This window comes from Oryctolagus cuniculus, chromosome 3 (assembly GCF_964237555.1).
Source record: "Oryctolagus cuniculus chromosome 3, mOryCun1.1, whole genome shotgun sequence".
Classification (NCBI taxonomy): domain Eukaryota; kingdom Metazoa; phylum Chordata; class Mammalia; order Lagomorpha; family Leporidae; genus Oryctolagus; species Oryctolagus cuniculus.
In genome coordinates, this window is record NC_091434.1 from 68,677,166 (window position 1) to 68,701,760 (window position 24,595).

A 24,595-nucleotide genomic window follows, 5' to 3' on the forward strand; every position below is an offset into this window, starting at 1 on the left:
CCCAAACACAGCTACCCAGCAGCTGCAGGAGGCTGCTAACCTAAATGACAGCAGATTCCTGGCTGAAGGCTCATTTTGCAAATAAGGACATTGCTTGCCCTGATGCTTCCCCCTGTGCAACGTGTGCTTGAACAAGGAGCTGAAGGAAGCCAGCAGCAAGCACCAGTGGACCCCCTCCCCTCTGCTGGCCCACAGCCACTTCTGCACGGACAAGTTCAAGTTCTCCGTGTGGGTGGATGCACGTGTGTACACTCGGTGTTCGGAGACACCAAACGTCATCCTGTAACTGAGTTAACTGAAACCCGCGTTCATCCAGATGTACAGCTCAACAGCGACAGCCGAGCGAAAGCAGAAGATGAGCAAGCAGCTGGCGCGCGCTGCAGACAGACCAGTCGCCTGGGACCTCGCCTCCCTCAGCTAACTTCTTTGCTTCACCTAGCAGGTGTTAGCAAAGCTCAGGGGCCCCCAAACCTCCCAAATCCCCAAGTTGTTAACTACTGAAATCAAGGGGTTTCCAGCAGCTCCCAAATCCCGGCCGCTTCTGTCACACACACTGCCTTCCCCACTCCGGGTGCACTTTGCTTTCTCCGCTCTGTTGGTCCTGCAAGGACCTGGGCTCCGCTCCAGGCCTGGGTGAGCAGGGGAACTTTTTGTTGTTAAGAGTCTAGTTTTCGGTAACAGGGATCAAGAATGCAACCCCATGGGGATTAAGGCGACAACTCCCAAATACCCTCTCCAGCCTAAATAGCTGGAATCACACACTTTGTAAGAAGGTTACTCCTAGGAGGGGCACCGCTATGGCGTTGGGGGACTGGCTGTCTCTTCCCAAACCCGGTTCGCAAAAATCCTGACTCAGATCGACATTCTGCTGCAACCCCTCGGCCGGCCGGGCGGACCCGATGCTCTGGCCCAGCCGAGCACCTTGGGGGCTGGGCTGGGGGCCGCTCAGAGCCGGACTTGTTTTCTCAGCTGATCTAGTCCTGCGAACAGGTGCTTGGTTCGCTCCATTTTTTTTTTTAAAGTGTGTAAAAGTATCCTGAGCAGGAACTCTCGCCCTACAGGCAAAGCCACACAGGACACGGTGAAATGTGGCTTCCCAACTCCCGCGGGGCGCGCCGGTCTGCGTGGGGGTGTTCGGCGAGCTCGGGAAAGGCCTGCGCCTCCCGGGAACAACGCTCCCAGCAACCGCGCGGCAGCGACCAGGCGACCCTGCACCCACCCCCGCCCCACCCACGCGTGAAGCTCAGCACGGCGTGCCACCTGCCGGGGTCCCAGCAAACGTGCCCGGAGAGAACAACCGGCAGAAAGCACTTAGCTCTTGTTTTTTTCTTTCTTAAGTAAACTCTCCGGGGGCCCAGGTCGGCCCTCGGGTTCCCCTCCAGCCCGGCTGAAAGCGGGGGAGGCGCCGCGCGGGACGGCAGGGCAGCGGAGCGCAGCGCGCGGACCGTAGGCGCGGCTCGTCCGGCCCGGGCCGCGACCCGCGGGCCCCCAGCTCCTCCCTGGGGCCGGCGAAGGCCGGAGCGGGGCGGGGGGTAGGGCCGGCCAGCGGGCTCCGGGCGCGCCGAGCCGGCGGGAACAGGGCGCGCCCTCGCCCGTCCTCGCGCGCGGGCCGGTGCCCCGGGGGTGGGGGGTGGGAAGAGTCGGGGAACTCACAGCCGCTTGTCCTCGGGCTGCAGCTGCCAGTGCATGGCCAGCGAGAAGCCGAAGAGGCTGCCGGGGTCCCCCAATTTCTGGATCACATTGTCCTCGCGGGTGTCCAAGTTGAAGGCTGCGCCGAGCCGGGGCAGGAGCCCCGCCGACAGGTAGAGCAGGCACAGCTGCCCCGCGGCCGCCATGGGCGGGCGCACGGGGAGGGGCGCGGGGACCTGCGGCGGCTGCCTTGCGCTCCGGGCCGGGTCCGGGTCCGGGTCCGAGACTGCCGCGCCGCTGCGGCCGCGGCCACCTCCGCCTCCTCTGGCCACTGCGTCCGGCCCCACCCCCGGGACGGGTCGCGCTCTCCGCCCGGCCGCTCCCCCTCGCGGGCAGCTCCGGATCGCTGAATGAGCCCGTTGTTCTCTGGAGACTCGCAGGCGTTTTATCAAGTGACGAGGACGCCGGCCCCGCCCCTGCCCACCCCCAGCCCCTCCTCGTGCGCCTGCCGCCCTGCCCGCCGCCCGCACCTTCCCGCCCCGGCCCGGCCCCACGCCTCTCCCGCCGCCCCTCACCTGCCCGGAAGCCGCGACGTGGGAGACGCGGAGGCGAGCTCGGGGCGGAGCAGCCCCACCCCGCGGCGCCCCTGCAAGGAAGCGCGGCCGTTCGGGTTGCCGAGCGGCGCAGAGCGAGGCAGGCGGCTCCTACCTGCGGGTAGCAGAAGGTGCAGGTGACGCCCCGGGCCTCATGGCCAGCAGCAGCCTGGTCTTGCAGACGTGGGCCCCTGTGCACAAGCAGGGTGCATTCATTCATTCCACAAGTGTTTATGGAATGCCGGACCCGCGTGCCGGATACTTGGGACACCGGAGTGTTGTGGGTTCTTGAAGCCTCGCCATCAAACATGAAAAGAGGGCACTCACACTTGGGTAGTGTTGGACAATTTCCAGAGCAACTCTCGTCTCCTTGAATCCTAACAGCCTAGTTGGTGGGCATTTTTTTTTTTTTTTAAGATGTATTTATTTATTTGAAAGGCAGAGTTACAGAGAGGCAGAGGCAGAGAGAGAGAGGTCTTCCATCCTCTGGTCCACTCCCCAGATGGCCAGAGAGGCTGGAGCTGCACCTATCCGAAGCCAGGAGCCAGGAGCTTCCACTGGGTGTCCCACGGAGATGCAGGGGCCCCAGGATTTGGGCCATCTTCTACTGCTTTCCCAGGCACATTGACAGGGACCTGGATCAGAAGTGGAGCAGCCTGGACTTGAACAGGAGCTCAAATGGGATGCTGGCTCTGCAGGCGGCAGCTTTACCTGCTAAGCCACAGGCCTGGCCCCGGGCATTTTCTGTTGGCAGATGAGGAAACCCAAGCTCAGCTGCCCCCCACCCCCACCCCATCACCCAGTGAAGTCAGAAAGGCAAAGTGTGGTGTCCAGGTGTTGGGGCACGGCTTCCAAGCCGAGAGGCATCCCTGAGGTCCATGAGGGTGGCATAAAGACTGTAAGGGCGTGGAGTGGGGCCACCTGGGAGGTGTTGGGCCTTGAGCAACCTTATCCTGCAGGGATTCTTAGCCACGGAAAAGGAAAAAAACAGCAGTGCTGTTAGCTTAGAAAAAAAATAGCATTTTTCTTTTCACTAAGCTCTTGCTGGCTTTCAGCATTTCCTTTATGAATGTGAGCAACAAACCACAGTGGAGGTAAGGTAAGTATCTATTATTAGTTGCCATTAAAAACCCTAAGTTCTGGCCGGTGCTGCGACTCACTAGGCAAATCCTACGCCTGCAGGCGCCCAGGTTCTAGTCCCAGTTGGGGCACTGGCTTCTGTCCTGGTTGCTCCTCTTCCAGTCCAGCTCTCTGCTGTGGCCCGGGAAGGCAGTGGAGGATGGCCCAAGTGCTTGGGCCCTGCACCCACATGGGAGACCAGGAGGAGGCACTTGGCTCCTGGCTTTGGATGGGCACAGCGTGCCGGCCGTAGCAGCCATTTGGGGGGTGAATCAACAGAAAAAGGAAGACATTTCTGTCTGTCTGTCTGTCTGTCTCTCTCTCTCTCTCTGTCTAACTTCCTGTCAAAAAAAGAAACCCTAAGTTTTGAGGGCGAGTGTTTGGTGCAGCAAGTGAGACACCCACATCCCTTACGGCCTCCTATAGGGAGTGCGCAGGTTCAAGTCTCCCCTGGGCTACTGCCTCCAGCTTCCTGTTAATGCACACCTGGGAGGCATTCATGATGGCTCAAGTACTTGGGTCCCTGCCACCCATGTGGGAGACCTGGATTGAGTTCCTGGCTCCTAGCTGTTTGTGGGCATTTGGAAGTAACCCAATAGATAGGAGATCTCTTTGTATCTGCTTCTTGCTCTCTCTGCCTTTGAAATAATTTTTTAAATTAAATATAAGACCTTACACCACATCACAATTTTTGCAGCTATCTCAAATGACCAGCTGCAGCCTCAGCTAGCTCTTGTTGTGTGGCAACAAGGAATCATATATTGCTGGAGCACAACTTTTTTAAAAACATTTTGTTAACCTATATTTTTATTTCCTTTGTAATCCCCACGTATTTTGTGGGTTTAAGAACCTTGCTGGGGCTGGCGGTATGGAGTAGTGGGTAAAGCTGCCACCTGCGGTGCCAGCATTCCATATGGGTGCTGGTTCAAGTCCCAGCTGCTCCACTTACGATCCAGCTCTTTGCTACGGCCTGGGAAAGCAGTAGAAGACGGCCCAAGTCCTTGGGCCCATACACCTGCGCGGGAGACCTAGAAGAAGCTCCTGGCTCCTGGCTTTGGATCGGCACAGCCCCGGCCATTGCAGCCAATTGGGGAGTGAACCAGAGGATAGAAGACCTCTCTCTCTGCCTCTCCTCTCTTTGTGTAACTCTGACTTTCAAGCCAGCATTGTGGCATAGCTGGTAAAGCCACCACCTGCGATGCCAGCATCCCGTATAGGTGCTGATTCCTTGTCCCAGCTGCTCCACTTCCAATCCAGCTCCCTGCTAATGACCTGGAAAAGCAGTGGAATATGTTCCAAGAGTTTGGGCCCCTGTCATCCATGTGAGAGTCCTGGATGAAGTTCCTGGCTCCTGGCTTCAGCCTGGCCCAGCACTGGCCATTGCAGCCATCTGGAGAGTGAACCAGCAGATAGAAGATCTCTCTCTCTATAACTCTGACTTTCAAAATAAATAAATAAGTCTTAAAAAAAAAAAAGCTTGATCTGAGTAGAGGGCCACGGTTTTCGGCAGCCTGCCAGAGCACTGCACAGGAAAGGCTGCTAGAGTGACTTGAGCCCTTCTTGGAATCTAAGTCCCCTGTACTGGACACAGCAGGGTGACGTCCCAGGGGAGAGCGGGGGGCCGTAGGTGCCAGTGTGTGGGTGTGTATAGGGGATGCTGTTCTTCCCCTTAAGGGGTATCTGTACCCAGGGAGCAGCCCGTGCCACTCAGAAAAGCTGCAAGGACATCATCAAGGGTCCCCCTGGCAGGTAGCAGCTGCCAGAGTGCATCCCTCAGCTTCTTAGAGACGTGTACCACAGATTGCCCGTCAGGAACTCCCCGTCAAAGGTAGTCCAAAGTGGAAAGCAGTGGGTTTTAACTCAGTAGATGATCTTGGTGATCACGCTGTTTTGCATTTAATAAGTGGTAAGTTTGAGAAACTGTGGGAGAAGTAAACTAATTAATAGGGAAAGCTGCATTGTGAGTTTTTTATGCACTGTGGCTTTTCTTATTTGTGATAAACACACAGTATTCCAGAGAGACAGGGTGCAAGCTGTTGTCCTTAGAATGTAATGAGTCTCGCTGCAGGGTGGCACACAGCCAGTGATGTGGCTGCCATGTTTGCTGAAATCCCCAACTGGCTGAGAGAAGCTGTTGCCTTGGGCTCCCCGCCACGGCAGCAGCCTTTGCCCTTGCCCACTTAACTGGGATTCACCAACTTCCTCTCAACCCAGCAACTGGGGCATTGAGCCCTTACGCCCTAGCACTGCAGGTCCCATGTCACCCACTGTTAACTATTCCAATCTCACTCCTTGCTGCAAAGAGGAATTCCATGGAGTGTCCATCGCTTCCTTCCTGAGATGATCTAGTGAGTAACGTGCGGATGCAGGCATTAATTCTAAGTAACAATGAATACCCTAACTCCGTGTCGCACGACTGAATTGAATGATGCTCGTGCCGGAGGAGGGGCAAAGAAAATCAAGGGTGAGGGCTTTGCTCTGGATTTGCTAAGTGCCCATCAAAAAGGAAACCTCTATCAGCCACACTCTTCCTTCCAACTATCTCCTGCATCGGATGCCGAACATACTTGAAGTCGAGTCAAGCTCTCAGCTCCTGTTGCAATCTCTTCGAAGCGTGTCCACTTTTCCCAGATGCAACAATCAAAGTTTGTCATTTCCATAGTAAAACAGAGTTGGGGATTTCACAAGTGTCTTCCAGAGGGGAGTTTTCGAGGTCATTTAGGATTCACTGAGGACGTGTCCATCTCTGGAGCCAGAGGGATGGAAGAATCAAGAGCCCTACGAAGTATGAAGTAAAGGCCTGGGGAAGGGAGGCACATGGTTTTAATGAGGGAAAAAAATCCGAGACAAGAAGGTACTCGTCTTGAATCAAAGGGAGAAAGATGGGTGATAAGACGCACTAGCCATTTAGGGCAAGGAGCATGTGTGTGTGTGTGTGTGTGGTGCACGCGCGTGCGTAGGGAATGCTGAGTTGCCTTGCCTGGTGGGGTTGATGCGATCTAAAGTCCTGGCAGAATGCTGTGTCAAAACCGGAACTTCCATCTGTGCACAGTCTTGCAAAAGGGAAGAGCATTGACCCAGGATCTAGTTTTGGGAACCAGAGAGGGATAGTCACCGCTTTAAGTAGGGATTCTACTACCGCACAGCAAATTTTGTGTGTGTGTTAAGAAAAAGAAATTTTTCCATATTACTTTTTTATTTTCTTAATCTAAGACTGCTCTAGGGATCTCCTCTTCCACACTGAAACTTAATGCTTCCCACCCCCAACCCTCAGGCAGAGACAGAGACAGAGCGAGCTCTCCTGTGCTAGTTCACTCTTCAAACGCCCTCAAGGGCCAGGGCTGGAGCCAGGAGCTGGAAACTCAGCTCAGGTCTCCCACGTAGGTGGCAGGGACCCAACTACTTGAGCCATCACCTGTTGCCTCCCAGGGTGTGCATTGGCAAGAAGTTGGAATCTGGAGCCACAGCTGGGACTTGAATGAAGGCCCTCTGATGATATGGGCTGTGGTGTCTTAACTGTTCCTTGGCTAAATGCCTGCCCCAAGGCTTTTGTTTTTGTTTTTTCTTCTTCTTCTTTTTTTTTTTTAGATGATACTTTATTAGCTTTAACTCACAGCACATTTTCTAGGAACAAAGCCTCCTTGGATTGCGGTCAGGAGCCACCCAAGTGCCCCCAGCTCTATTTTAAAGTCGATTGCACTTGAATGCCTCCAGGCCCCTGACAGTGAGCTCCTTACAAATGTTGTCGAATATTTCGAGTATTTCGTGTTGCCATTTTGGGTGGGATTCTTTTCCCAGTTTGTTTTGCGGGAATTTTTCTAGGCCAGGGAGACACAGTTTGCCGGCCAGAAATCAACTCAAACCTTAAATTAATGAAGTTAAATTTAAAACTGAGCTCTCAAGGCTGGGGTGAAATCCACACGTGGCAACTTTGGTTTTCCAGCCTGGCGGCCACTGTCAAAACCAAACATGAAGCTGTGTGTATCTCAAGCAGTCTGCAAAGGCCAAACATAGAGTCGATGGTTTCAAAAATTAATTCCTTCAAAGAAAAAGTTAACTTGCTTTCTATAAACCATCCTTTGTGAGAAAATAAAAGACAAGTTAGGACTTTATCCAGGGATCACTGGAGTCCATCAGCTCAGCTCAAAGCAAGCACCCACGGAAGGCAGCCCAGCTGCACTTGCATATGACCTGAGGACCTAGAGTAAGTTATCCTACTGTTCTAGGACTCAGTTTTCTAATCCATAAAATGGCCAGAATTCTCACCTCATCAAGCTGTTACAGGGATTACAGGGGCCGGTATGTGCGAGGTTTAGAACATGGTCTACTATTACATGTGTGTGGAATAAAATGGTAGCTGTGAACATGAAGGAGAAGAAATAATGCTAGAAAACAAAATGAGACGGCTTCAGGCATCACCCAGAGAGAGAACATGCAAGGGAGGCCACACTGAGTGTCCCCCACTCCCTTCGACAGGACCGACCACGCCTTCCGATCAAGGCTCAGTAAATCATCCTGTCCCAGCCCCGTTTCTCAGCACCTGAGGTATGGATAGAAGCAAATCCGTGCTGCTCTCTGGGCTGGGCTGCTTCGCCCCGGCCAGTGTTTGGAGAAGCAATGAGAGGTACCCACTCAGCATCCTAACTTCAGAAGCTCCAAGGACCTGCTGGTCAGGAGGCCTGGAGTGGGGAGCAGGAGGTAAGAGCAAAGGACATTTGCAAACACATCCTTCTCTCCCTCTTTGCACAGTCCACTCGGCCGAGAGGAGAGTTAGTGCCTAAATGACCCAACACCATTGCCAGTAAGTCAACTGTTATTTTGTTGGGAGCTTTTCCTTGTGGAATACATCCTGTTGCTAACATTTAAGCAGCTTAAATAACCTAAAGTACATCGGCAGGTTAAGAGAACACACCACTTGACAGCGAAATCAGCTCTTATACTTTAGAATCTCTCAGAATCTGAAAAGCAAGTCGTTGGCACCAGGTAAGTCAGTAGTCACTAGAGATATTAAATCGGTCTGTCCTACTGACACTTTAACAACACGTCTGAAGACAGCGCAGTAGATTCTGCCCTGTGAACATACCACTATAACGAACAAATAACAAAGGAAAGAGGGCAAGAATGCAGAAATGTAGGCCACCGAATAGCTGAGAAGGTCCCCATAACAATGGCTTTGCTGTCCCAGACCACGTGACCAACCCAAGCATTTCTGTAGTATGTATTTCTGGACATTCCCTGGTGACAAAGGAGAAAAATAGACTCGCTGATACTTCTAGCACATTTCAAAGATCACTAAGGTCCACTAGGCAATAGCCGCTGTCTCGACTTTATGTCTGGAGAATCTGCAACAGGGACTTTTTGTGAGAGAGAATGCGGGTGTCCCTGACCAAATTAAGATTCAGGATTTCCCGACTTTGGATTTCATAACCCGGACCACTCCTTCAGACCCCACTTCAGCCTTGGCAGACAAATAATCCACCGAGACCACATTTCCTGCTTCCCAAACAAGGAACTGTAGCAGCTCGAAAAGCATGATCTGTGTCCAATCTGACTTCTGGCAGGAAACCCCCTAGTACCGTCCCGTTAGGCTGGGCGGTTCATCCATAAACACATGCTACTTGCTCTTCCTGCTTCCAGAAGGAGGGGGTCTCAGAACGCCCAGCAGGCCAGGAGGTCGTGCCCCCAACCCGGCCCAGAGAGCCAGGAGGAATTTTTCCAGCTGTGTACCCTACTGGGAAATGGAACCTCCACCCCACTACTGTCCCCAAGTAGCCGACCCAGCGTCCGTTGCTGCTGGTTACAGAAATAGTTGGGTAAACGCCACATTGGTTGAAAAGGAGGTAAGAGAGCAAGGGAGACAGTCACCTCTTTGATTCTGAAGGGCTTTTAGAATTTCCATATTTACCCTCGGTAAACAACTCACTTGCATCTATTTCTCTGAGGCTTTATGTACTGACTACAGTCAGCTAATGATGATTTTAGGGGGCATCAACCGTTTCAATTTGTATTTTGTAACTAATTCAAATGCAAGAACAATAATTTGGGAATTATGTGTATTTTTAAAGAGATTCCAAAGTCAAAGGATCTTCAAATGTTCATAAAATGAGGCAGGAGCCTCATGCAGCAGTTAAGACACCTCTTTGGACTCCCACACTCCGTAATTGAGAGCCTGGGTTTGAGCCCCAGCTCTGCTTCCGATTCCTACTTCCTGCTACTGTACACTCTGGGAGGCAGCAGGTGACGGCTGGGTCCCTGCCTCCCACGTGGGAGACCTGGCGGGAGCTCCTGGCTCCTGGCTTCAGCTTGCCCAGAACTGATGGTTGCAGACATTCAGGCCGTGAACCAGTGGATGAAAGATCTCTCTTTGTCTCTCTCTTTCAAATAAAATGATAATAAAATTCCCAAAAAAGGCCATCAGCCACTTAGGATAACTAAGTGGCTAGGCACTGAGTAGCTCCCTTTCCAACCCCCAGGCTCCCCCTCCTTAGACCAGTTCAGCCTTTGCTTGTACCTTTCCCTCCATCACGCTGCTCAATGCTCTGATTCATGGGCTTTCATGGCTGGTTGCTGGTTCCATTAGAGTTGGGACCATGTCCTAGTCATTCTTGTATAACTAGTCCCAAACTCTGAGTCTGGGAGTAGAAACTACTAAAAGTGTGACTATATGAGGTACCTACAGGTTTTCACCAATCATCATTTTTTTATGCCAGTAGACTTACTTAAAGTTGGAGGGATTGTTTTTTAAGGCAAAGTATTGCCCTTGCATTACATGCTTAAAATGAGGCATACCCAGCAGTGCACTGTATCTGAAGGATACCTCCTCCCTGCCCAAGTCAGTAATTCTCCTGGACATGGGAAACCCCTAGATCAAGATGGCCCACAAGCAAGGCACCATTGTGGACTCAAGGCCTCTGAGGCTACATTACTGCTAACAAGTCAAAGCTGACTAGGGAAAAGTAGAAGTGAACTATATAACTGGGAACAGAAATCCCTAGCATGGGATTTGGGGGGAAACAGAGACAACTTGCATGGACTGAGAGGGGCCATGGCAAATCCAGAATCTTTTGAACAAAGCAGGAGGGATCTGAGAGGGCTAGAGTTCCGGAACTGGAAAATGTGTTTGTTTCACTCTTTGGTCTACTGTCCCAAGGGGCTCACAAAGCTAGCCCTCCAGTTTATCTTTTTTTTTTTTTTTTTAAGATTTATTTATTTATTTGAAAGGCAGAGTTACAGAGAGGCAGAGGTAGAGAGAGAGAGAATTCTTCCATCTGCTGGCTGCAACAGCCGGAGCCAGGCTGATCCAAAGCCAGAAGCCAGGAACCAAGAGCTTCTTCTGGGTCTCCCACGGGGGTGCAGGGGCCCAAGGACTTGGGCCATCCTCTACTGCTTTCCAGGCCATAGCAGAGAGCTGGCTCGGAAGTGGGGCAACCAGGATGCGAACTGGTGCCCATATGGGATGCCGGCACTGCAGCAGTGGCTTTACCCATTACACCACAGCACTGTCTCCTCCAGTGTATATTATCCTTTAATCACCAAGCAAAGAGAAGACACGGTGACATGGAGTAGGAAGGAAATGGTGCAGGATGATAGATTCCCCTCACCACCACCACCTCCTCTTCAAACCCCTCAGCAATGTGTAGCTGGGAGTCTTGCACCCTCCCTCTCCTCATCCCAACTGCACATGCGTGACAGAAGGAGGCTCAATGCCTGCTAGGCCTTCTCAGGAAAAGATTGTTGGGAGGAGCCTCCATTGAGCACCATAGCAGACTCGGCGGAGGCTTATGAGCCACAGAGGAGACTTTGTTATGATGAAACTGAAAATAAAAAGACTGAAGGAAACAGCCTCAGTTTGTACCTGCAGTGGTGACACCCTGTGGTTCAGAGCCACAGCTATGACTCACAAAGAATTCCGGGGACATGGGTGGTGTATGAGGGAGTGTGGTTACAGTAACAAGATGGCAGGCCACAAGGCAAAGGATGGAAAAGGGCAGCCCAGTTTAATACTTGCACTCTGCTGCTCTACATAAACACCTGTTTTCTCTGTGATTTATTCAAGGCTGACAGCCAAATTTCCAGGCAAGAGTTATCCATTTGAAAGCTGTGTAATTACTCTCAGCCATACAGTCCACTTAATGGCTCCCTCAAACTGTTACTAATTATTATTTTTTAAAGATTTATTTATTTATTTGAAAGTCAGAGTTACACAGAGAGAGAAGGAGAGGCAGAGAGAGAGAGACTGACAGAGACAGAGAGAGGTCTTCCATCCGCTGGTTCACTCCCCAATTGGCCACAATGGCCGGGGCTGTACTGATCCAAAGCCAGGAGCCAGGAGCTTCTTCCAGGTCCCCCACATGGGTGCAGGGGCCCAAGGACTTGGGCCATCTTCCACCACTTTCCCAGGACATAGCAGATAACTGGATCGGAAGTGGAGCAGCCAGGTCTCGAACCGGCACCCATATGGGATCTGGCACTGCAGGTGGCGGCATTATGTGCTACGCCACAGTACTGGCCCCACTAATTGTTATTAAGTACTCAGTGCCTATCAGGATTAAAAGACACCGTAGTGGGGAGAGAGGCACCAACAAAAACAAATTTAGTGCCTGTATTCTAAGAGAAACCAAGTCTGGCATGGAATATCATATTTTTCAGTAAGGGATATACCTTACTCATTTGGGGTCACATAGGGGCTTCTTAAGGATTTGCTTCATCTTTTCCCATTATTGGGTCAGAGATTTGAAAAATGACTTGTCTGAATCCTCTTTCTAAGGTCACAAGAAAGTGCTTGGAGGCAGATTCAAAAAGGCTGCAGGTTTTTCGACTCTGCTCTCATTGAGAGGAGGGTTCTGCTTCCCTTTCTCAGGGATCTGAACTGGCCTTCCTCAGTTTCTTGGCCAACAGACATGAACAGATACAATGTCCTGGGACTTCCAAGGTTAAAAACCCAAGGAGCCTTATAACTTGTTCCTGGGACATTGATAGCACTCATTCTTGGATGGTGAGCTACCATGTACGCAGTCCAGCTTCCATGGTGGAGTGGATGTGAGACCACACAGACAGGAAGACGGCCCGCTGAGCTGAGCCTTCCAGCCATCCACGCCAAGGTTATGGGAGTGAAGCTGTCTTGGATCTCATGAATGTGCCCAGCCACTGGTGAGTACCGCTGAGTAACCCTGGCTGACATGAAGTAGAGCAGAAGAATCACCCCACCAAGCCCTATAGATCTTAACTAAGACTCACAGAATTGCAAGATGTTAATAAAATGGTGCTTGGTCTAAGCCACTGAGTTTTAGGCCAGTTTGTGAGGAAGCAATGGACAACCCAAACAGATCTGGCATGAAGTTCCCATAAAGGGCTCCCCTGTTTGTGGCACCGGCTTCTATTCAGCTGGCCACTCCCTCTACCATTGTCACAGTGGGACAAAACCCATAGTGCTGAACCATGGTTCACAAAGCCACCAAGTCATGCTCTTGGAGAAATGAGATCAGTTACAGTGGCTAAAAGGTGACCAGGGAGAGTTTTGGGGATGATGAATTCATGGTTTGATGACTAATTCCCAACCACTCAGTGACAGATCCAGAGCACGTGCCGGTGAGGCAGGTTTTAGAAACTCCCCCCCCCCACCCCGCCCCAACCTCTATCTTGGGGTGGGGGCGGGAGGGAGCCAGAGAGGAAAGTGCTGGCATTGTGCAGGGGGTGATGACGTCCACGGATCCACAGTGTGCTCTGGACTCCCCCCGCCCCCAGTCATCTTTATTTTAAGGAGTCTTTTCTAGTCCTCAGCTTCCATTAGCATCAAGCATATCCATGATCACAAAGAAGTTTTTAAAATGACACTAAAGAGTTTTTGGTAAGCAGGAGGGCAAATCCCAAAAACATCATCTCAAGAATCCCAGCGCAAAGGAGCTTCCCAACACCTGACATGGTCCCCCACCACGGGCTCCCAGCCTCCCTCTTCGTTAAAGGTTGTTTTGGCTTTCTCCCCTCCCCGGCTCCAGTTTCATTTCGTGAAAAGGTTCACCGCCTTATGCGCCATGAGCAGACAAGCTTATCGAATGAACTGTAAATCTAATCAGCTTGGCATAAGGGTTTCATGGGAGCCATGTAAACAATAGCTGGAGTTGTGTTAAGCTTCAGTGACTCCAACTGATTCCCAGTTTGGTTCATTTGTGCAGAACAGTGGGAGATACAAAGCCAAGCCCATTAGTTTCCAAAGAGCAGTTCTAACAGTGGAACAAGCTGTCCATCCCCAAGAGACTTTCAATCCAAGCTCTAACGTCAGGATTTTATTTATGGCATAAGGTGTGTCTTCCTTACTCAATTTCCTTCCAATTCTGTATTTCTCAGGCAACCCTTGATGAAATTGCAATCCTGTGGAGAATGAGCAGAGAGCTTCTCCAGGTTCCTATGGCCTCCACGCTGGTGACCAAAGTGTGGTTCTGGATCCCCCTTTTTTTCTGAGATGCAGTTGTACCCCAGGTTACCTTGAAGAAATGGGCATAATTAGCTTCCGTTGTAGTTCTCATTTATATACTTTTACAGAAACAAATTCACTTTTGAATGTGAGTTTCTCTCCCAAGACTGTAAAGTTGATGGAGTTACAGCACTGAAGTCGCACCAGTTTTCAATCTCCTAAATCACACACGCTAAGTTTCCAGATGGAAAAATGAATATTCACCACAGCTCCATTAGGCATGCCAATTTCCCATCACTCCCTGGCACGGGCCAACGCAGTGGCAATGCTGTGTTAATATAAGACAAATCCTAGTCCTGCCCGCCCTGTATTTACATACTAGCTGAAACGGCACGTGGAAATGAATGGGGCTGATGATATTTTCCTCATCCCAATTTTTCTGTGAGAAGGAGAAAAGCACTTATGCTTGAAGTAAGCAGATGTGAAAACACTTGTCACTAATCAAAATGTTTACCACTACACTTATGAGAGGCTGCCTGTTCAGCGGCGGCGAACCTGATATGTGTACTTGGTGAGAAGAGTATATTAAGTGTGACAGAACCTTGGAGCAGAACTTGTGCAGCTTTAGTTCAAGATGATCACTAACCAACACCACATTTCATTGTTTAATTAGGCTTTTGGCAGTTCATGAACTTGGATCTGAGGGTGCCTGCTGTGTCTGTTTCAGAACAGACTCTCAACCGTTAGACTTACAGCTTCAAGTCACGATGCCCAAAAGCAATATAAGGGCGCTTTGAAAAGCTCCTGGAAAAGTGGAATTAAAACAGAAGGTATTTTCATGCAAAAGAAATTGAAATCCAAGCAAGCTTTTCGTCACAGTCATCTTTCATGACATGTTTGAAGACACCCTCATACAGGAGAAAACGAGGCAAGGGGAAATGTCACTGTAAGAGTCAAAGAATTAGCTTTCTAAAATATTTCATATTCAATTGAGAAAATTATAATTGGACTAAACTGACTTTCTGATATTCTAGACGGCCACACGATTCATGCAATTGCTCTCGGTTTGGTCCCAGGCAGATGAAAATGTTCACAACGGGAATTTTATGAAACTGTATATATATATATATATATATATATATATATATATATATATGTATTCACATGAAGATGACAGAAAGTTACCAACCAGGGATAGGGCACTTCAAAGAGCTTGGAATAACTAAATCAGTCTGATTTCTGTGATAAGATTATGACCATATAGATTGGGAGAAAGTAACAAGGGAATAGCATCTGAATTTTTTCATTTAAGACTACTATTCTCATGAAACTCACAAATCTACAGTTAGGCTTACTCAGAGAGTTTTTTTTTTTTTTTAAGATTTACTTTATTTATTTGAAATACAGAGTTAGAGAGAGGTAGAGACAGAGAGAGAGGTCTTCCATCTGCTGGTTCACTCCCCAGATGGCCACAACAGCAAGAGCTGCGCCGATCCGAAGCCAGGAGCCAGGAGCTTCTTCCGGGTCTCCCATATGGGTGCAGGGGCTCAAGATCTTGGGCCACCTTCTACTGCTTTCCCAGGTCATAGCAGAGAGGTGGATCAGAAGAGGAGCAGCCGGGACTAGAACCGGTGCCCATATGGGAAGCTGACACTTCAGGCCAAGGCTTTAACACACTGTGCCACAGTGTTGGCCCCACTGAGAGTGATTTTTTTTAAGAACTTTCTTATTTTCTTTTTCTTTTCTTTCTTTCTTTTTTCTTTTTCTTTTTTTTGACAGACAGAGTTAGACAGTGAAAGAGAGACAGAGAGAAAGGTCTTCCTTCTGTTGGTTCACCCCCAAATGGTCGCCACGGCCGGTGCTGCAACGATCAGAAGCCAGGAGCCAGGTGCTTCCTCCTGGTCTCCCATGCAGGTGCAGGGCCCAAGCACTTGGGCCATCCTCCACTGCCTTCCCGGGCCACAGCAGAGAGCTGGACTGGAAGAGGAGCAGCTGGGACTAGAACCCAGTGCCTATATGGGATGCCGGCGCTGCAGGCGGAGGATTAACCAAGTGAGTCATGGTGCCGGCCCCATAGAGTGGTTGTTTTTAAAAGACTCAAAATGGCAATGCTGGGGCCAGTGTTGTGGGGCAAAAGGTAAAGCCGCTGCGTGAGACACGAGCATCCCATATGGGCATCAAATGTTCTTTTTTTTTTTTTTTTTTTTTTTTTTGACAGGCAGAGTGGACAGTGAGAAAGAGAGAGACAGAGAGAAAGGTCTTCCTTTTACCATTGGTTCACCCTCCAATGGCCGCTGCGGCCGGCGCACCGTGCTGATCCGAAGCCAGGAGCCAGGTGCTTCTCCTGGTCTCCCATGCGGGTGCAGGGCCCAAGGACTTGGGCCATCCTCCACTGCCTTCCCAGGCCATAGCAGAGCTGGACTGGAAGAGGGGCAACCGGGACTAGAACCCAGCACCCCGACCAGGACTAGAACCCAGTGTGCCAGCGCCACAGGCGGAGGATTAACCTAGTGAGCTGTGGTGCCGGCCATTGAGTCCACTTCCAATCCAGCTCCCTGCTAATGGCCTAGGAAAGCAACAGAAAATGGCCCAAGTGCTCGGGCCCTTGCCACACACTTAGGAGACACAGATAAAGCTCCTGGCTCCTGGCTTTGTTCTGGCCCAGCCCCAGCTATTGTGGTCATTTAGGGAGGAACCAGTGGATGGAAGACCTCTCTTTCTCTCTGCCTTACTTCTCTCCCTCTCTGTAACTCTGTCTTTCAAATAAGTAAATAAATGTGAAAGATGGACGGAAGGAAGGAAGGAAGAAAGGAAGGAAAGAAGGAAGTTAGTTAGTTAGTTAGTTAGTTCTGGAAAGACCTGAAAGATCCAAAGGTGTTACAAGTCAACAAATGGCTGCTGAATGTACCTCAAATCCCATTCCCTGAGCTAATGAGCAGGACATGCAGGAGCTGAAGGTTCTAGAATCTTTGACCCTCACCAAGGCTGTGATTTACAGTTCTACTTGCCCATGGCTGAGTGGCACAGCCAGCAGCAGGAGCACGGAAGGCTTTAACTTGCGGAAGCCATGGGTTCCCTTGAACTAGGCTCTAGGACGAAGTGAAGCCCATCTCCAGCCAAGATGACTGTGACCAGGATCTGGAGATTAGGTGGTGGTGAGAGCTGGAGTGATTCTGGCATGGTTTCAACTTTGCTCCAGCCTAACTAGTTAAGGAAAACCAGTTGTTTGGGGGTGGGAGGGGGGTTTCTGCCTCTGGTTTGCATCCTGAAGTGAATATCTTTTTTTCCATGTTGCTAATTAAAGAATAACATTTGTTATTATTATTATAATTATTATTATTTTATTATTATTAAATTTGGGAGGCAGAGAGACAAAAAGAAAGAGAGAAATCCTATGTGCTAGTTCACTCCTCAGATGTACACAATGACTGGGGCTGGGACTAGGCCAAACCAAAGCCAAAGCCAGAACCTGGGAAACAAGAACACAATCCAAGTCTCCTACCCATTTGGAGGACCCAATCACTTGAACCATCAGTGCTGCCTCCCAGGATCTGCACTGGCCAGAAGCTGGAGTCAAACCCAGGCACCGTGATATGGACGCGAGCATCCTCACCATGAGGCCAAATGCCCACCTCAAGAGTAAAATTTTAAAGAACTAAATATATTTTAAAAAATCACAAAATGCCACCCAAAACTAGCTTAAGTTCTATAACTGGTGTTCAACAAAAGATTATGGGATTAATTATGATAATAAGTAACATTTGTAGGGTATTTTGCTTAAAATATTTTACACTGGCTACTTGTCATCTTCACAATAACCCACATCATAAGTACTCTCAGTATCTCCTTTTGCACATGAGAAAAGGGGCCCCAGGGACACCTACAACCCCTAAGTCACACAGCTCAGAGGCGTTGTAGCCAGGATTAGACGCCAGGCCAGCTGGCTTCAGAGCTGTGTGCATGATCCAACACACCCAACAGCTCCCTGGAATGAGTGATTCTGTTACCATTCAAGCAAAAGTACTACCTTTTGACTCTTTTTATATATCAGCTAGTGTCCTGGCATATGGATTGAACTCAAAACTTAATAGTGTTCCACCAGACACTGAAGGAAGTCCCTTGGGGTTTATTCTTATAATTCCTATCTTATTTAACATCAGTGTTTATGAGGTAGACAAAGAGTATTAGCATATATGCACTCAGTTTTTCTGCAATGATAAATTTAGTGAGATGGATCATATTCTGTAAGATAATGGAAATTCAACTCTCAGAAGGAGGGTAGAACAGTTCTATAGACAGAGACATGCCAGAGATGTTTATTGATGACAGTGCCTTCTCAGCCACTCCCAGCTGCATGTCCTTGAACGATGAGCTCAGGGTCCAGTATAGATGACCGGATATGGGGGAACACCTGACCCAGGGTGCTGAGTCACCCTTGAGTCACAGTCACTCGATAAGCTAGAGTGAACCAAAGAGCTGAGCCTATCAGATCCTCACCCTTGAGAATTTACTTTGGAAAACGGAGTTGTCTCTCTGATCGGTGACAACTAACTGAGCATCAAAAAGGAAACCTGTTGAAGTGAAATGGACACTATGAGAAACGGTGACTTGATCAGCCCTTGTCCTGACTGTTGATGAACAACTTAATACTTTATCCCTTTTAGTATTTTTTTTTTGTTCTACTTAATACTATTGGTTGAATTCTTTAATTAATATACACTCTTAGGTATTTAAATTTAGCTGAAAAGTGATCCCTGTTAAATGTAAGAGTGGGAATAAGAGAGGGAGAAGTTGTACAATTTGGGACATGCTCAATCTGACTTTCCCCAAATGGTAGAGTTAGAAACGTGCCAGGGGATTCTATATTCAATCCCATCATGGTGGCATGTACCAATGCCATCTCACTAGTCAAAGTGATCAGTTTCAGTTCACAATTGATCATAATGATAGGTCTAAGAGTCAAAGGGATCACATAAACAAGACTAGTGTCTGCTAATACTAACTCATATAATTAAAAAGAAGAGGCCGATCCAACATGGGAAGCAGGATACACAGCAGACTCATAGAATGGCAGATGTCCTAAATAGCACTCTGGCCTCAGAATCAGCCCTTAAGGCATTCGGATCTGGCTGAAGATCCCATGAGAGTATTTCAGGCATGGAAAGCCAAGACACTCTGGCAAAAGAAAAAAAAAACCTAAATGAAAGATCTCTGCAAGTGAGATCCCAGTGGAAAGAACAGGCCATCAAAGAATGAGGTGTCTTTCTCTGAAGGGAGGAGAAAACTTCCACTTTGACTATGATCTTGTCTAAATAAGATTGGAGTTGTCAAACTCAAAAGGCTTCCATAGCCTTGGCAACTCATGACAAGAGCCTAGGGTGATTACTGATGCCATAAATAAGAGTGTCAATTGTTAAGTCAAAAACAGGAGTCACTGTGCACTTACTCCCCATGTAGGCTCTCTGTTGTTAATGTGTTGTACAATGTGAATTAATGCTATAACTAGTACTCAAACAGTACTTTACACTGTGTTTCTGTGTGGGTGCAAACTGTTGAAATCTTTACTTAATATATACTAAATTGATCTTCTGTATATAAAGATAACTGAAAATGAATCTTGATGTGAATGGAATGGGAGAGGGAGCGGGAGATGGAAGGGTTGCGGGTGGGAGGGAAGTTATGGGGGGGAAAAGCCACTGTAATTCAAAAGCTGTACTTTGGAAATTTATAGTTATTAAATAAAAATTAAAAAAAAAAAAACCTGGAAGGCTTGGGTGCTTGACAAAGAGGTCTTCGTGGAATCTTTGCATCTAAGCTGCAGATGGAAGTAGGCAGCCGCCACCATAAATGCCACAGGAGGTTCTGAGTCAGATGAGAAGTAGGAGGGAGCAGGAAGAAGGAACACACAGGGAGGGAAGGATGCCAGAGAAAGTGGTCAAGTTACATTCACCTCTCAGAGGATGCTTGAAGGTCACTCAGGGCTCCCACTTTGCACAATGTAATCTGCAATGGGATGATCATTATACCATCACATCCTGCTGAAAGTGAGTCAATTCAGCACAACAGAGTGGCCAAGAGTACAGGCACTTCATGTGCAATCTCCCTTCCTCTCTCAATGTTAGGTAGGAAGTCCGAAATGAGCTTATGTGTGTTTGACAAAGGCCTAAGGAATTGACATCTAGGTCCAGCATCCGCATCTCAAAGTCATCCCGATACCCTTCCAGGTGCAGCCCAGTATCTGCACTTCAAACATCCTGCCACGGATCCTGATCTTCCAGGGGGTCCTGCCCATCCTTCCTCTAACCAGGGGGTGAAGGCGATGCCAGCCAGGCTTCCTCCTGTCTGATAACTTCAGGGGGAAAATTTAGAAAGGAATTTTTAGTATTTACATCCAAAAAGTCCTTTGTTCCAGGAGAAGACAAGACCCATCGCCTTAAAACCCCCCTGCCTCAACCGGACTGTGCGCTCAGCCTTCTGCCTCTCTGCTGAGTCGCCCACCTGGCCTGCCCAGGTGTACTCTCTCCACTCAACCATGCAACCTCGCTCTCCCCCAGTCTGAGCGACTGGGCACTCTCTCTCAGGTCCTGGTCTGGAGAGGTGCCCATCCATTCTTACGGATGTCCCTACCCTAATAAACCTTGCTATTTTGCTTTCCACTGCCCTCTGTCTCACACCTGAACTCTTTCTTGTGCAAAGACAAGAACCCTTGCTTTCTCCGGTAACATCCCCACAAGGCTTCCTGGAGAACAGCCTCAGCTTCAGGGAGTGAGACCAAGACGGACTCATCATCTTACTGCAGAAACCCCCTGGTGGCTCCAAGCTGGTCCCCACCACAGTGGGAATGGCTTGGCCAGAGAATGTTACCTGTGGTGCCATTCTGTGCCTCTCGTGCTATACACAGCCTTGTCCCTGAGTTGGGAATACTTTAAAGGAGTTAAATCTCAATCCCAAATCCATATTTGTTTCAAGAGAAATCCTGAGCACACGACATCTCTCCGTTCCTCCACCTCCGTCCCTATAAAGCAGGTTGGGTTGAATTTTCTCTCTGACTGCAGAAGCATCCCACATGGGATATATGACCTAGACATACATGACTACATATCTGACTGGGTTCCTGTGTTTAAGTTAAGATTTTTAAAAACAGGATGAATGGGCTGGCACTGTGGCATAGCGGATGAAGCTTCCACCTGCAGTGCCAGCTTCCTATATGGGTGCTGGTTCAAGTCCTGGGCTGCTCCACTTCCAATCCAGCTCTCTGCTACAGCCTGGGAAAGCAGTAGAAGATGGCCCAAGTCTTTCAGCCCCTGCACCCACATGGGAGAACCAGGAGAAGCTCTTGGCTCCTGGCTTCAGATTGGCGTAGCTCCGGCTGTTGTGGCCAATCTGGGGAGTGAACCAGGGATGGGAAGACCTCTCTCTCTCTCTGCCTCTCTGTAATTCTGCCTTTCAAATAAATAAATAAATCTTTAAAAAAAATAGCAGGATGAAAAAGGAACTACTTTTTTTTTTTTTTTTTTTGACAGGCAGAGTGGACAGTGAGAGAGAGAGACAGAGAGAAAGGTCTTCTTTTGCTGTTGGTTCACCCTCCAATGGCTGCCGCGGCTGGTGCGCTACTGCCGGTGCACCATGCTGATCCAAAAGCAGGAGCCAGGTACTTCTCCTGGTTTCCTATGGGGTGCAGGGTCCAAGTACTTTGGCCATCCTCCACTGCCTTCCTGGGCCACAGCAGAGAGCTGGCCTGGAAGAGGGGCAACCGGGACAGAATCCCGCACCCCGACCAGGACTAGAACCCGGTGTGCCGGCGCCACAAGGTGGAGGATTAGCCTAGTGAGCCGCGGCGCCAACTCAAAAAAGGAACTACTAAAAATTCTTGGTTTAGGGACCACTTGAGAGATCATAAAATTTTCATACTAAAAGAACTTAGAGATCACACATACAAATTAAAATCAATTTTCTCACATATGGAGTTGAGGAAATTGAAACTCATAAAAGATAAGGGGCAGAACCAGGCCCAGCCTATATCTAGCAAGTATCTTCTTTATCTCAGCAAGTATCTTCCTCAGATAACCAAATACCACAATATCAGATTTGAAGACATACTACAGGGCTGTTAACCCAAAGCAGTATGGTATGGGCATAAAAATAAACACATAGACAAATGGAACAGAATAGAAACCCCAGAAATAAATCCATGCATCTAGAACAAATTTGTCGTTGACAAATGTGCTAAAAACATTCCCTTGAGATAGGGCAGTCTCTTCAATCAATGCTGCTGGGAAAACTGGATTTCCACACGTGGAAGTTTGAAACCAGACCTCTCTCTACCTTATACTCTATACAAAACTCAACTCAAAATGGATCAAAAATCTAAATATAAGACCTGAAACTATTAAACTACTGGAGGAAAACAGAGAAAACATGCCAAGACATGAGCATAATCAATGGCTTTTTGGATAAGATTCCAAAAGCATAAGTGATCACAGCAAAAATAGACAAATGAAATCAAATGAAGGCGCTTCTGTTCAACAAAGGAAACAACAAAATGGGAGAAAGTCCTTGTAAACTAAGTATCTGATGAAGGATTAACATTCAGCATATATAGGGAGCAGAAGAAATTAAACAACAAAAACAAACTCTCCAGTTAAGAAATGAGGGAGCAAGGGGGAAGATAAAGATTTTTTCAAAAGAAGAAATAGAAATGGTCAATAAACACAGAAAAAAAAAAAAAAGCTCAGTATCACCAGCCATCAGAGAAATGCAAATGAAAACCACAATGAGATATCGCTCACTCTGGTGAGAATAGCTATCAGGGGCCGGTGCTGTGGCTTACACAACGTGTAAAGCTGCTGTCTGCAGTGCCGGCTTCCCATATGGGTGCTAGTTGGTGTCCTACGAGCTCTCTGCTATGGCCTGGGAAAGCAGTGGAAGATGGCCCAAGTGCCTGGACTCCTGCAGCCGTGTGGGAGACCTGGAAGAAGCTCCTGGCTCCTGGCTTCGGATCGGCTTAGCTCTGGCTATTATGGCCATCTGGGGAGTAAAACAGCAGATAAAAGACCTCTCTCTCAATCTCCTCTCTCTCTCTCTCTCTCTCTCTCTCTCTCTCTCTCTCTCTCTTTGTGCCTCTGCCTCTCTGTACCTCTGTCTTTCAGATAAATCTTTAAAAAAAAAGAATGGCTAAGATCCAAAAGTCAAAAAATAACAAACACTAGAGAGGTTGTGGAGAAAAGGGAACTCTAATATGTTGTTGGTAGGAACGCAAATTAGTACAATCACTATGGAAAACAGCGTGACTATTTCTTAAAAATTAAAGATCTATCCTACAACCCAGCTATCCCACTTCTGGGTACATAGCCAAAGGAAATGAAGTCAGTACATGAAAAAGATAAGTACACACCCATGTCACTGCAGCCCAGTTCTCAAAGTGAAGGTATGCAGTCAACCTGGATGCCCATCAGCTGATGGCTGGATAAGGAAAATGTGGTGTATATACACTATGAAATAGTACTCAACCGTAAAAGAGAACAAAATCTGGACGTTTCCAACAAAATGGAAGGAATTGGAGAGCATTATACTAAGTGAAATAAGCCAGGCAAGGAAAGACAAATTCCATGTGTTTTGTCTCATATGTGGAAGTTAATATATAGAGTATTAAAAAGATTTGCATGTTATATTATTTTGTATATAGCTATAAATGTTGTCTTCACAAAGTATGCCCTCCACATCATAATATACCATTCTTTCCTCCCTTTGTAATTCTTGTCATGAATCCTACATTATATGATATTAATATCCCTACTTTCAAAAATTAATATATGCATGTATATGATATTTAGATATAAAGTGAATATGGCAAATGTTAAATCTAAAATAAATAAATCTTCAAAAAAACACAAAACCTGACACGGGAGCGCCATGCTGCTTTTCTCAACAACGGCCCAGCTCACTAGGATGCATGGGGTGCCGCAGCAGTGCTCAGCCGTGGGGCTGTGCTTGGCCAGGAACATAATGTTGCAGAGGCTGAGGCTGAGGCGATGGCGTGGCTGGCTGCTGCTGTTGTCGTCCCACTGAGGCTAGATCCTCTGCTATAATTGGGTCTATTATCACCAGTCACTGCCACCAAAGCTCCTACAAGGGCTGGCAACCTGCGGTTTCACTCTACTTCTCACCTTGGGTTTGAGGGAGAAGAAACAGAGAAAAAGCTTCTCTCCCACTTGTGGGGTGAAGCACTACCCTGATGGCATGAGTCTGTTTCCGTACATTCCCCCTAATGTCAATCAAATCCAATCAACTTACTCTAATATGCCTGGAATCATATTTGCTTGTGGCATGAGTGTGAACCCAGTTTGATTTTTATAAGTGAATGAAATTATTCTAAATACAAACGAAGCTTTTGAAAAATTAGAGTGTGAGTCACATTCTCATTATCAAAGGAACTTAGACAATAGAAGTGTATAAAACGGAAGGTGACACTTTCCACCCTGTCCAAGATCACGCCCTTGAAATAATCATTGTTAACAATTTGGTCTACATCCTCCTGTCGCTCCCCCTCTTCATGGAGGAACGACACTAAACCCTGCCTAGGTTTCCTATCCGAGTCACGGCACCATTATGTCGCTCCCCCTCTTCGTGGAGGAACGACACAGGACCCTGCGCTGTTCTTTTGTCTGCTCGGCCCTCCCCGGGTTTCCTGCTGGTTCTTCCCGGGTTGGCTACTGTCCCTTCCACCTCCGTGGAAGGGCGGTTCCCCCTGCCACTTTCCCCACTTCTGTGGGGAAGCGGCACACTGCCGGCCGGCTCTTTCGGGGGCTGCACAGGTGTTCCTCAGGTGTTCCTTCAGATAGAT

At 48.5% G+C, this 24,595-nt stretch overlaps 1 protein-coding gene across 2 annotated transcripts in view; it reads right to left on the reverse strand.

The window, feature by feature from the left end:
* The window catches only part of ITGA6 (integrin subunit alpha 6), an 82,487-nt gene extending 80,512 nt beyond the window's left edge, over positions 1-1,975 (reverse strand). For both annotated transcript variants that reach the window (XM_017342933.3, XM_017342934.3), the window contains exon 1: positions 1,654-1,975. In XM_017342933.3, the coding sequence (XP_017198422.2) occupies positions 1,654-1,835 (182 nt within the window). In that variant the 5' untranslated portion in view covers positions 1,836-1,975. The remainder of the gene's footprint in view (positions 1-1,653) is intronic.
* Positions 1,976-24,595: the final 22,620 nt, after the last annotated feature.